The following is a 14,897-nucleotide window of genomic DNA, read 5'->3' as shown; positions in this document are numbered from 1 at the left end:
ATTGCTGACAGTCAAAGAATTGGATTATATATAAAAACACAGGAAGATGTTTCTGAAGGTCTTCATAAAATATAGAAACAGCAGCAAAAAAGAAAAAAAAAAACGTTTGTCACCTCCAAGGCTTTCCAGAAAATAAAGATGTTAGTAGCAAACAAATTTTAACAAAGAATTTCAAGAAAGTCAACAAATATTGACAAAATAGAAATTATTTTTCAATACTGGAACTTGAATCTGACAACTATTTATGTATTTTCCAACAGAAATTGGTGCCTGGCTTATGAAATTAGCTCCACTTCCTTATATTCCAAGAAACCCTTTAAAGTGAAAACATTGTCTGAGTTGTATTTCCGAGCTTGTTACCAGCATAAATATGGTTTGCTATCTTTTCTAATCATGTCCTAAAACTGTGTCTATCATAATTCATGACTGTGTAGAAGTTTGAAAATCCAGCGTGTACACACACTTCTGTAACATGATTTTGCTGACAATAAGTGACACAATAAGAGACAAGAGAATTATTTAGGGGTGTATTAATGTACCATTAGTTTTTTAATGAGTGGATGGCATATCACTACCAGCCAAAAATGTTTTAAAAGCAATAGCTTCTCTGGATGTCTAGGGACTTTTAAAATGCTAATTGTCCAAATAATGAAAGTTATGAAAATGTTACGGTTTAGCATATTACAGAATTGCTATAAATCAATATAATGCCGTATACAATCTCTCTAATTCCTACTCATACAATTTGTCTCTGAGAAAGGAGGTTTTTACATGTGCCACAACAAAAGATACAAACAGAAAGATAAGATGATAGTGTTCAAAGATCTACTGCCCTATTTGTGAATTAATATGGTAAAGGCCCCAGTTCAGCAAAGCACTTGAACATGGTCTCTACTTTAAAGTAGTCTTTACGTTGACTTCAAAAATCAGTCAGTCATGTTTAGTATAAGCATGTTTCTGGGTGCTTTGGAGAATACAAATGGACTTAAGTATGTGTGCTGTTTTGTTGAATCGACACCTGAAAGTCCATTCTCTTCTAAAATTCAGGCCATCAGTGGTGATGTTCTACCACACTAAGGTAGAGAAGATATTAATTGTTCTTGTGCTGTATCAAGTGTATTTAGTTCCATATGAAGGGCTAAGTTCTGTCCTCTGATAGACAACCTCAGTTCCTAAAAATGGATGTTGTACACACAAGTATAGAATCTGGCTCGGCACTCGGTAGAACCTAATGTCCTAGATGCAATTACAAAAGAATATAGGATGAAGACTATGATAAAGGAGGGGCAGAAAATTTTGGGAAAAATAAAAAAAAAAAAAAAAAAAAAGACAGCCAAGTGTCAACTGGCCTCTTCCTAGTCTATAGACATTTCCTTCCTTCTTGCCTCTCTCTCATTTCAGTGTATTTTGTTAAGACTACCTTACTAAAACATTGAAAACCACTACACTAATCAGTGTGCATTCATCTATATTATTCATTAAAAAGTTTAAACTGTAAATGCTGTCAAGCAGAATCGCATGTAAATGAAAATCATATGACCACGTGTGTGTTTAATGTATTTCACTGCTTACTATAGTTACCCTTGGCTGGTGACTAGTGAAGAATTTAGTCTTGCTGTGACAGGAAATGGTAAGGTAAAAATTACTTTCCATGGTACCTCAGCCATCCAAGTTACGTTATATTGGAGCCCTCCTGTAGTTACATAAAGGTTCAGTAAATGGCTTCATGTGTTGGTAGAAACTCTGCAGGCTCTCTCAAGGACTAACCCTGATTAAGGGTGAATGTATTCTCTTCTCTGTTCCTGTGGAACACTGTTTAGACACCTCCCCTATTTCGTACACCTCCATAGCGAAGAAGCTATGGAGCCATCAACTCCTTCCTGACACACATAATTGTAAGATAAGGTCCAAGAGCTTTGACTGAGAATACGTAATGAGTTTACATGCAGTATTCTAAAGCAGGGGAAAAAGGTTTAAATTGGCATTAAGCCAGGTGCCGGTACAGATTCTAAATATAGGTCTACACTGCAGCTGATAGGTGTAAATCCCAGCACAGGCAGATGTGCTTGAGCTAGCATGCTAAAAATAGTGTGCCCACAGCAGCACTGGCGAGCTGCCCAAGCATGGATTCAGGGGCTGGATGGAGTTGTACTCGGGGGGCTAATCCAAGCAGCCACCCATACTCCTGCTCTGGGAAATACAACTCCCAGCTGCAGTGTAAGGTCTTGAGTCAGGAGAAAGCCTTTCAGCATATAATTAAGTCCCTCTCATGTATGCTGGTGCCCTTATCCAATTATATAAAGATCCAGATAAATAAATGGTCCCGTGACAGATTCTGCAGACATTTTGTGGCTATTCACAAAGTCAAGGGGCTTAAGCACATGCTCTAAAGTTAAGCATATGCTTATTTGTGCTCCTGAATCGATGTCTTCACGGAAAAAAGCCTTAAAATATTTAACATAAATTTTAAAAAATTATTAAGAGTCACATTTGTCCTCTACTGAATAGACAAGAAGCCCTGATAGCATAAATACATGTATTTTAGATCCAGTGTTCTGTAAATTTTGGTATCCACCTACAGGCATCTGCTTAGTGATTCAAGGGTGTACGAAGTAGTTAAATTAGTTGCCAAAAATGGATGCAACTGGTACAATTTCTCCTGGAGGAGATTACAGAGATTGGCTTACATTACCTATTTAGAAGGAAGTGGATTGATAATTTGCTTCAAATGTGTCCCTGGTCCAGACCAAGCCCCAAGTAAACTATGCACAAATCATACTTGCAACTTATAGCATACAGTACCTACCATAACTCCCTCTGTGTTCCACTCAGGAGCCTTGACCAACCATGCTATTGGTCAGTCTTCCACAATGCTATTTTCGATTACAAAACCAAAATTTCAAAATGATTATTTTATTTCTTTGAGGAAAACAGGTTTAAAATGGTGTCGTAATCAAAGGCTAAAGTCACACTGACACTAGCGGTAGAATTTACATTGGACTTTTATAGTAGAAATTTCTTAAAAAAATAAATGTGAAAGTATGGGAATTTCTAATATATTAGTATTTTAATAAAACACAGACTCCTTTCCAAATATGTCCTTGCAACAGCTCTTTGGAACAGGTAAGTTTTTGAAATAATTTCAATTTATGAAATAATTCTCTAGTATGGTATAGTATACGAGGACAATTTAATAGGGAACATGGCTAAAATACAATTAATTTCCACACCTAAAGGAATGACATTCATAACAGGCTTAATCTCCAGAGAATTATGGCTAAATTCTTCATTAGCAAAACTAACCTGTATAGCATAGCATTATTGTACTCTATGACATACACATTGGTTTTGAGTGTGTATGTGTGTGTGTGTATTATAAAATTATGGTTTATATTGGCATTACAGTAGTGTCTCGGGGCCCCAAACAGAGATCAGCACACCAGTGTGGTAGGCACCTCACAAACCTAAATTGTCAGGTATATTTACAAAGGCCAATGACTTTCCCCAAAATAACAATAACTTCATATGAACCAACTCCCATCAACAACATTAGTTTGATCTAACAGGTTCCAACCTGGTGGGAATACCTCCAAACACCAGGGTATGATCATTGAATACATTGCCAAATCAGTTGGTAGCTGCCATGAGGGTGGTGCAAACTATTATGTTCTTAAGCCTGTCTATGAATATACATCACTGGTTGGCTGTTGATTGACAGTTATGATTGACCTCTAATTTCTGCGGAGGGTACTTTAGGGAAAAAAAACAAACCCAAACCATCTGGTTGGGGTGCTTAGTTATTTAAGGAGAAAACCTTGGGGGAAACTCCTGGAGTGCTGGCTAAATTTGCATCTACTAAATCTCTAGATTTATGTTTGCTAAGGTACCCAAAAGCTTTTTGTCATGGATGCCTTAAATCTTTAAATATTGTCATATTTATGTATGTCTCAATTTGCACAGCACTCTTAAAACCGTTACCAATATGTAATAGTATATTCAACAGCACCATGTAATATGTGAAAATATTTCTTGAGCACTTGTGAAGTGTAAATGGAATAGTGAAGATTGTAAAGCCATAGGTGATGTGGGTTCAGAAAAGTTTGGTCACTGCAGCACATAAAAGTTGCTTGCAGGAGAATCTGTATTTCTAAAGGCACTCGAAGATGCTCTCTGCACTCCAGTTTAGAAGACCATCACAGTTGTTTTTAAAAAAAAAAAAAAATCCTGATTTCAACAGCTTCTGTTTTGAACCATCGTCTAGAAACACTTAGCTGAAGTCTATTGCAGAGGCTAATAGCCTGTCTCATACGGATACATTTGAAAAGTAAGGTGGCCATCTGGGGAAGGAAACGCTGTCAGGCCTATAAAAATTGCTGCCCTCTATTTGGAGGTGAGGCACAAGGGAATGAGGGGCTAGTTTCAAACTAGCCATAAAAATTAATGCTGAGCTAAATTTTAGATATTTTAAACAAAATCCCATTGACTATTTCCAAGTTATAGATAAGTAAGGGCAAGATTAAATTGCAAAAAAGTAGAGTGGCTGCATTAAAGCAAGCTTACAATTCTTGACATTTTTGTGATGTTTCCCCAACGCTAGCACTTCTAGCTCCTTTGAAGAGCTACATCACTTCAGCATTGTGATAGAATGCAATTATTGTGGCAGAACGCAATTGTCCCTCTATTTCTTTCTTCATTTCCTGGCCTCTTGAGAGAAAGACATGATCCCCAAGAAGAAGGGGCCTCAGGAATAATTAGTATTGATTCCCAGGTTGTTGCATGCTCTTCATATCGGAGCAAAGAGATGCAACAGTGAATTACCTAAACTATTCATTTGGACTGCGTCTGCTCCATGTGAATATCCACACAATGATAACTAAAGACCCCAAAGTCATGTTTGGTTATGTACTGAGGAGTCTCTTTTGTTGGACCAAAGTCCCGGTGAACTGTTTAGAAAGAACGTTCCAGGGATATGACCCCCAGCAGCACCAACATCCTTCTGACAAGATTTTCAGGACAGGTATTTTATCCTGAGTCTCACAATATTTGACTTTTCTTGAAGCCCCAACTCTTGGAGTCCTCTGATTATGTGAGAATCTCAACTTTAATTTGAGAAACAAAAGTTTCTAGCTTTCATGAGTGGAGAAAAATTGAAAACATGAACAAGGCTCATAAGACAAACAAAAAGCAACCAAAATATAATTTATCTTTGAAGATCTCATGGGTTTTTTTTTGGGGGGGGGGGGCTAACTCATGAATTGTGAATTGCTGGAGTTTGCAATACTGAAACCAAGAGAGAGACTTGGGGTAGCATTATGGTCACATCAGCTGAAATTTGGACTGGGGAAGAAATGCCTGCCTACTTTCCCTTATACTTGTAGCCAGACACACCAGCCCCCTGCACCCCCCCATTTGCTCTTTCGAGTGCAATCTGCACAGTTTCCCGTTATGCTGTTACAAAGCCACAAGCTGCGGAAGCTCCCCAATGATGTCAGATGCTTGCTTAAAGCTGCACTGCTCTATATTACCAATTGTATCATGCAATTAATGTAAGGAATGAGTGAGATAGTGACAGCCACTAACAAAACAAAGAAGCAAATATCGCCTTTTATGGCACCATGGTATTGTCTTGGTGAAGGTATAAATCTCAAGATGGGCGGCCAGGTGGGGTACGAACAAGGAAATGTAACAGCATGCTAAACTCGGGACTGGACCAACAGTAGTAGAGCCCTCCCGTGGATCGGAAGGGACTTCAGGGACTGCCATCACCTAGTGGTCGATCTCCGGGCAACTGTCACCTGATCACCCTCAGCCACCTGTGAAATCAAAACCAGCACCTGTGTCTGCAGCCTGCCAGCATAAATGGGTTGTGTGAGAGGGTATAATTGCGTAAGTAAGGGATGACAATAAATCAACCCTCAGTGCTGCTCTAGTTCGACCTTTGTTTGTGGTTATTTCTTGGCTGATTGTCAGGACAGGCAACAACTTTATGCCTATATGACATGGTGTAAGTAATCCAAGACAGAATTTAGCTCCTAGTTCCTGAAGTATTACTGCAAATCTCACACATCACCAGCAACTGCAAATATTTCCATTAGCATCTGCCTTTGGAATAGGGCAGTCTTTGTTTTGTTTTTTCAATTCAAATGCTTTTTTCCTCTCAAGCTCTACTATGTTTTAAAATTCTGCACAGAAAGTGGATTTTTTCTTCAACATTAACCCATCATTTTGCAGCAAAATACTGTTTTTGGTAATAGAAGTAAGCAAACCTGGAATGAAATTGAAGGGCAATGAAAAAATGCAATCTCATAAAAGGTTTGAACTCAAACTGAACATGCACCAGATAATAAACAGCACTAGCAAAGCTGAGAAGTTTGAGCACCCAATGCAACTGACAGAAGAGTTAGCAGTGGATTTAATCAGAGAAACACAGAAGAAACAATCTTATCACATTCCATCTAGCCCCAAAATGCCAGAGCAGATGTATCCATCAGGTCATAATTTCTGACCATAACACTTCCTAGAATGAAAACCTGTATGTGACCTTTGCATACATTGCTGCTCTACAAACCTCTGCTACTCTACAGCTGAAATGCATTTAGTTCTGACTCAATATCTTATTTACTTCACTGAATACAAGCAGCTTTCAAAAAACATTATGAAGGCTTGAGTTGGTGTCTGTATTTGTATTCCTGTGACTAACCTGGACAATTTTTAATTTTCAAAATCCATATGGATAGGGTTTTAATATCACTAATGTTTCTCAAATAGGATTTCAAACATCCTAAATCAAACCTGCTAGTGATGCATCAGTTTGTTATACAGCCTACTGAAGGAATAGCCTATACACTCCTATACAATAGCCTATACACTCTGTGGCAAGACGGACGATTTTAGTTTGGTGGGTCCTACGCTTTTCTTGGCGGGGAGCTAAGATGCCACCTTTGGCCCCTGCTCTTGGGTGCTGAGGGCCCCACTACTAGCCCCAGAAGGTGGTGGGGGAGGGAAGCGGGGGAAGGGTCTGGGTTTGCTCCTCACTCTGAGTCCCAGCCCCTCTCAACCCCTGTGGGTTTCTTACCCTTGTTCCCCTTAGGTGGGGTTACCCTCAGTCCTTAGATGCTGGGGGGAAGGGTATCTCCCGGTCCTGCTGGGGCAGGGTCTCCCTTACTTCGGTTCTCAGGTCTTCCAAATCTCTCAACACCCCTCCAAGCTCCAGTCCTTCCTCCTCCTCCTGCTCCATCTGTCTGACGCAGGGGGGTTTATTAGGCTCCTAACAGGACCTTAATTGACTGCAGGTGCTCCAATTAACCTGCAGCCACCTTCCCTAGTCTACAGGGAACCGCGCCTTAATTAGCCTTGAGCTTATATATCTAGCACTGTCCCACTGCTCCCTGGCCCTCCTGTATCACAACTCCTATACCATTTTACAAAAGAAGCCTAAATAAAAGAATACAATCTTATTTTAAAAAGCTTGCAATTTACCACTATGTACAGGTTTTTTTAGCAAGTCACCGTGTTACAAAATGTTATGTTGCTTAAGTAAAATGTGTAGGTAGCACATTATTATATCATATGAAAATATAACTTCAATTTAAATCCATCCTAACCTACCAGATATATTCAAGTATACTACTTTGACATTCACTGTGGGCCTGATTTTGCTACTCTTATTCAGTGGGTCTAGTTATGGGGCAATGTGCTACCTGAATGTGTCTAAAGTGTGTACGAGTGAAGCATCGAGACCTATGGACATGGCTCAAATGCAGGGAAGATAATCGGAGCTTCTCCACAATCGTCAGCAGGCTTCTCACCCTTAGATGGTATTAAACTTGGAGAGCATGAGAGAGTGGAAAAAGATAAGAATTAGAGGATATAAGAAAAGGTGAATTTCATCTGGCTGGTTCCTCACACTATTCACTGTCTGTCTATGATGCTTAGTTACAAGAGAGGATCTGGAAGAAATGTTCAGGTTAATAAAAACTGGGAAAACTCTGTATACTCAAATTTACGTTTGAGCTGGAACTTCTGGAAGGAGTGTTGGATTCTTTTTTTTAATGGCACTAGAGATTCAAAGTGCTAGAGCTGGAGCTCTGAGTGGTTTGGACTTCACAGGTTTCTGAAATGGGGCCTGCTGAGCCTGGCAGTTGAGACACCCAACCAGCTGTTAATGACATCTCAATGAACCCAAATGCCTGCAGAACCTGTGCAGTGACTGCTACAGGGGGAATGGCTGTACGGACACTGCAGAAACTGTGCTGCTCAGGGAAATGAGACAAGCACGACGACTCAGCAGATAGAGACTGACAAAAAATGTGAATGCCTTCCTGTGAAACAACATGTGGTTTGCGGAACATTTTCATCGCAAACTGGGACCACACACCAAACACACAGAATTTTCTTTGAAAATGTTTATTTGAGAGAACCAACATGAAATTTTTCATTTTCCTGGATGCCTGCCAGGAAAGCTCTTCTCATTTTTACTTGTCAAATTGCCAAAAGCCTTTCAAGCCCGGCTGCCCAAGAGTGAGCTATTTGGGCATCCCTAGAGATCTTCTGATGGAGAATGCCAATCTCCCCCATTCTTTCTGCAGGTGGGGAAGCTTGTAGGCAATAATTCCTGAATCTCCCCTGGAATAACAAGGAGGAGTCTCCAGAAGTGGAGATGACAGAATTTTCCCTAAATGGGAATAAACTTAAGTTCCACAAATATGATTCAGGGAAAACGTATAAAAAACAAAGGAGATAAAGTAACTATTAGTGATGAGCCTAATCAGTAAGAAGCCAGGTGTAGAGGAAGATACTGAATACCAACAGCATCATCAACAGAACAGTGTGATATTGCCATTGTCTCTCTATCGATGACACCCAAGCTAAGAACCCAGATAAGTTTGCACGGTCTTGTACATTGCACACTTGAGTGAATGACATTGTTGTAGTCATGAAGAAAGAAGGGGAGAGGTAACTCAAGGAGGGAAAAATCTGGGAGCTTTCTGAACGATTAGAGCCCTAGAATAGAAAAAAAACCAACAGGGAAAGAGCATTCTAAGCAAGCAAAAGACAGGAAATTAAAAGCACAGCAGAGATGGATTCCTGAAAGGCAAGAACATGAATTCATTTACTTGTTCTTTGAGCAAGTGACCAATTGACGAAAAATATCCATTTTTTAAAATTTTAGAACCTTGTTGGTTTTCAGAAAAATTCACTCTTTAGTGTACTTTAGAACTCAGCTCCTTTTAAAGTCCTACCCTACCCCTAGTGCAAATACAATGAAGAAATATCACCATGAACCAAAGTCTCACAGGAAGGGAACTTATTTATACCAACAGCAATCTGGTGTCTTAATTCATTGTGTTTGACAATGCTTAAAATGTGAGATTTTCATCACGAGAGGACTGGAGATCTATATTCTCTTGCCTTGTTGCTACAGAGATAATAATCGGTGTGGTGCTTTCCCTTATAGCATAAAAGGTCATATCCATTATTCTTTCTGGCCTCCTCATGAACACAACATACTTCAGCAACCATAACCAAGGAAAGATGATAATCTTAGTTTACTACTGTCTGTAAAATAGAAATTCTGTGAAGCTTGTATAAAATAGGCAAAGGATAACAATGTACCAGCATTGTGTTTCTCAGAACCGTATATCAAGAACAAACATTATTATAACACACTTACAGATGTTTAGTTAGACTGAAGTTTGAATAAGCATTCCTATCTTGATAATTTTACATATGGCATTTCAATCTCACTGTGGGACTGCCCGCACTGAGATGATCCATTATCGCTGTTGTGTCTCTCCATTAGAATTTACATCAAAGGGAGAACCTTTCCTTCATTTTAATAAAATGTCATTTCATATTTCAGTGATTTATAATAAATGTGTATTGTACCTGAGGCCACCTCCATTGGTAGAAGGCAACTCACTCACAGTTCATCTGGGATAAAACCACTCAGCTTTGCAGTGCAGTGATATCAGAACTGTTAATAAGACACCCTAAGATACAAATGTAAGGAGTCTCAGGGCACCATAATAATATAAAAGAGCATATTCAAAGGATGACTATTTGGTACAGTACAAATGTAGAGTCTGAAATAAATAAGCTTTGTCCATAAAGCTACATATAAAACATCTGAGGGCTGACGTGCACATTAGTTATGAGTTCGCAGAGCTACACACAACCATTAACCAATCCCCCTTCCCTCCATTCTCCTTCCCCTCAGTTACTGCACCCCAAGAAACAAAATATGGGCAGTTTAAGTCCAACAATTATAGATAACTTAGGCTCTGTTAGCAGAATGGACCTTTCTGTTTGGCTGCTTCCAATCACAGATTTACAGAAAATAGGTTTCTGATTAGCAAATGTTTTGAGCATGATCTCAGGGTTATAGACATTATCCCACCCACATGATTACTTAAGAATTATTTCATTTCAGTTCACATCTACTCCACTCAGATTTCAAATTTAAAAAAAAGAGACATCTTCCAAGAGTGAAGAACACAATTGCTGTACAAAAGTGAGTAATTCAGCATCAGACCATAAGTAATTAACTGTTTATTTTGACACACACACAACTTTTAGGCATTCATGCTTTCTTTTTTCTTTATGTAAGAGTTTATTAAGCTCTTCAACAGTCACAGAGCTTAAAAAAATATTTCCATGAAATCTGTCATCCTGATTTTATGGTTGATGGTGTTTATTGTCAGATATAAGTAAGCATCATCAACTAGTTGTATCCATCCTGAACCTATGACAGCACCATTCACATGCTGACAATGCAAATACAACAGTGACCTGAAAAAAGCTGTCTCCCTCACACTAAGCTGAATTTTGAACGCACCTATCTTCAGTTTTTTCTCAGATCTTAATCCATACTATTTTCAAAATCTAATAGCTCAGCCCTGTTCAAAGCATTACATCCTTATACTGCTACCCACATGGGTTCTGACCACTCCCTGCAAAATGTAGTAAAATGCTCAATTGCTGAATTTTAGTGAGGTTACCAGTGAGAAACACCAGGTAGTACCAGTAATCTTTTACTGACACGATCTTGAATTTACATTGAAGTCAATGGGAGTTTTGCCACTAATTTTAACAGAAGCAGTACCAGTAGTGGATTAATTGTTGGCAAATTAACTACTGTGCATGGCAAATTCCACATAGTTACTATATAGTAACACAGGAAGTAACAAGAATATAGAAAAACATACATTCATTTATGTCTTCCAAACAAAAAAAATGTTGTAAATTACATTTATACTTCTACTGATAAATTGTATTTTTCCTACCATATGCAGTAATGTAAATATAATATGCAGTAAGGGTACGTTTACTAAATAAACTCTTTTTTGAATTATATAATTAAGAGAGTCTGTCTACAATAAACATATGCTCTGCATTTCAAGAATGAGTTTTTTCTTATGTCAGAGCAAGAAACAAGATAAATGCTCATGAAATTTAAGTTTACAGTTAGAAGATCTTCACATAGCTGCCTTATCAGCCAACATTTTCATTCACACCAATGATTTATTAATCCTGTTCCAAAAGACTTGGAAATATTAAATTATGGTACCAACTATTTGTGTCATCTTAGCCTACTAGCAACACCCTCATCTTTTATTTAAGCATATGAGACCAACAGAGAATGGCTATATTTCAGACAGGTTACTTTCTTGACTTGAAGGTTATCTCCAAATCCTTGTATAAAATAGGTAACTTTAGTCTGTAAAGCCTCAAGAGGTTGTCCTCAAAACAACTTATGTTTTTGTTTCTGAGTAGGTAAAAGTAGTTAAGTGAAATAAAATCAACGGGCAGGATTAAGAGGTCATGAAAAAAAGCACTTCTGTTTGGTTGTACACTAAAATCATCTAGCACAATTCAAGAGGAAATATGTAAGACAGACTATGCCAAACTCCTCTCTACCTTCTCTCTAAGAAATCTTGCTAACAAACATGACTCAAACCAAGATTTGCTGCTTCATATCACAGTAAGTTTTTCATATTCCATATTCAGTTATTTTCCAGAACAAACCATATCAGTATTATTCCTATTCAAAGTGAATTTCCATGCAATGCTATTGTAAAACATCCTTCCTTTTTTTTTTTTTTTTTTTTTTAAAGCACCCAACACAGAAATACCAGCATCCCACAAGTTCTGCAGAAAGGCAGGAAGAGGACACATTTATAATTGACTATGAAGGCACTTTGTATACAGGCTTTTATATCCACATAGAAACAAAACCAGAAAATCTTAAATCCTACCTTCTTGAACTGCCTGAAATGGGTTGTTGCCATCCACAAATGTCACAGAACATGTGATTTTCTCCGTCTGTAAGATTTCATCATTCTGGTTGAGGTCAGCAACTGCCATACGAAACACCTCCTCATCCTTTTTGGCAGATTCATCAAAAATTGCCCCTGGAAAAAAACAAACAAACAAACATTCCTCTTTCATGCTGACTTGACAAGTTTTACAATTTAAAGGCATCCCTTCACCCAGCACAATAGTGCAGGCACCTGTACGATAAGTAAATAGTTACAGGATTCTAACTTAACTGTTTAACAATTCACAGCAACTATACAAAGTTTAGGACAGAAAATAAAGATAATCACTGGAGCCAACCAGAGAAACTGGGGGAATTTAAGTAGGCACAATATAAACTACCCACACTGGAATTTGCCAAGGAAAATGAGACACTCTGGAATATATTTAATGATTATAACTGGCCAAGACATCAGTTTTACATCTCATCCAAATGCCATTTAAGGAACTTAAAGTTAATGTGATCAAGGTTGGATACTGAGAATAAGCCTAGAATTGTACCAGCACTTCTGTGACATGGTGTGAAAATCCTTCGGAAAATGGGTTAGCCAGGACAATCAGCATAAGGAAACATCCTCGGTGTAAATCAAAGCTCCACTTTCTATCAGATTTGCAAAACAGTTAAACCCATTGAGGATCCAATCCTTAACGTTAACATATTAATTACATTTTAATCAAGTGATTGAAAATAATGTACACCTTTAAAAATCTGACAGAAGAGGACTACAGAGTTACAGAGTTTTATCTTTCCCCTGAAACATTCAAGCCAAGCATCAAAAACACAGAACCATTAAATTCAGGAGGACTTGGCAGGATACAGGCTCTTTGGTTCACTTTTAAATAATTCTGCAAACAATCTTTCAGTGATATTGAACTAACTAAGCCTCCTCTTCAAGGGTAATCAAAGGGTTTATCCTTTAATACCGTGTGCAGTATTTCTGGATTCATGAATGCAATTCTGAACGTTGTCCATCTATTGCATGGGTTTTTTTTTTCTATGTATGTCCAGTAGACCACACCTGGTTTAAATCACAATGGTTGATTCCATTATACTTTTTGAGGCCTCAGAGTTGTGAGACCAAGCAGACTTTGCAATGCTAAAATGTGTGTTTTCCATCAACAAATCTAACATATAAAGGGGATCCTTGAAACCTAACCTGAAAAGACCTTAGTCCTTAAAAGAGCTCTTGAATTGGCACATTTTTCTTTCTGCTAATGCCTCCGACAATACAGGCAATCAGTGTCATCTGAGTTTTGTGATACATATAGTCAAAGATGATAGGAACTTTAGTTACTATTGGCTTAAGCTGAATTTCAATCAGCACAGAAGAGGTGATAAAAGTTCCACATCCTGACATAGCATCTACTTCATCTACATCTCAGTTCCACCCTCACACACCCATTTTTATTATTAATTAATTATTATTAGCATGTCATTATTTTCAATTTTATTTCACAATTTGGATGAGGGCAGGAAAAATTCAACTCCGCCTTTAAAAAAACCCAAAACTTTTAGCACATTAATAATGAACTGTAGCTAAATAGAAAATTCTTCCCATCGAGCCATCTCATTGCTGCTTAAGAGGCACAATGTGTCAGTTTAAAATAATTTATTCTGACCAAACTGAATGTGCAGCCTCACGGTTGTTTGTCCTACTGGCAAAGACACGTAACAATGTGATCCAAACAGTATCAGTTAAGTGCTGTTTCAAGAATGACAGGTCTCAATTGCCTGTACAGTCTCTCGCAACAAAAATCAACCTGGAAATAATAAAAATGGGAGGGAAATATCCATTTTCCTAATCCACAGTGAAACGTAAGGGGCAATTTCATACAAACCCTGATCCTCGTCCTATTGAAGTCAATGGCCAACCTCCTGTTGACTAAAATGGGAGCAAGACCAAGCAGCCCACTACTTAACAGCTGACTTGTGCAATTCCATCTTCTTATAAATGCATCTGGGACAATATTTTGGACTTGTGTATCCAAAAATAGACTCCCCAAACCATATTTTATTTTAACAGGAGGTTTAAGTGATCAGCACCTTGCAAATCAAGTGACTTGGGTAGCTAAATACGTATTTAAGAGTCTAACCTCACAGGTTTGAAAATTTCACCTCATTATGTTACATATATATCCATACAGAAGGAGCAGAAAGAACTTTGGCTAGGCATTTACTCTCGCACTAGATACGTGTTTTTTTCCCCCTCCTTTTCTAAACCAACCATCTGACGTTCTAATGAATACAGCTTAGCCTGACTGCTCCTTGTGCTCACTGGCGTTAGTTTGTTCCAGTGTCTGAACTCAATTACATTGTATTTTCTCAACTACTGATATTACATTATTATCTTAAAGGAGAAACCTAATGTAACTGCTAGATCAAGGTGGTCTTATTGTTAACACACAGAACTAAGTCAGAAACTAATTCCTGGCTTCACCACAGACTTCCTGCATGACCATGGGCAAGCCTCACTTTCCCCATCTGTGAAATGAGACTAAGATGCTGTTCTGTTGTGAAGCATATCAGGTTCCTCAGACATTGTGTGCTATAAAATATGAAGTATTATTACTAGCATGAA

The 14,897-nt window shown here is 38.2% G+C and overlaps 1 protein-coding gene across 1 annotated transcript in view; it reads right to left on the bottom strand.

Annotated features, from left to right (window-relative positions):
• GRID2 (glutamate ionotropic receptor delta type subunit 2) overlaps positions 1–14,897 on the bottom strand; it is a 1,000,276-nt gene that overhangs the window by 805,422 nt on the left and 179,957 nt on the right. The window contains exon 2 of the mRNA XM_037896872.2: positions 12,258–12,413. Within this exon, the coding sequence (XP_037752800.1) occupies positions 12,258–12,413 (156 nt within the window). The remainder of the gene's footprint in view (positions 1–12,257; positions 12,414–14,897) is intronic.

The sequence above is a fragment of the Chelonia mydas genome, chromosome 4, assembly GCF_015237465.2.
Source record: "Chelonia mydas isolate rCheMyd1 chromosome 4, rCheMyd1.pri.v2, whole genome shotgun sequence".
Taxonomy (NCBI): Eukaryota; Metazoa; Chordata; order Testudines; family Cheloniidae; genus Chelonia; species Chelonia mydas.
This window is presented reverse-complemented; position numbering and strand designations above follow the sequence as displayed.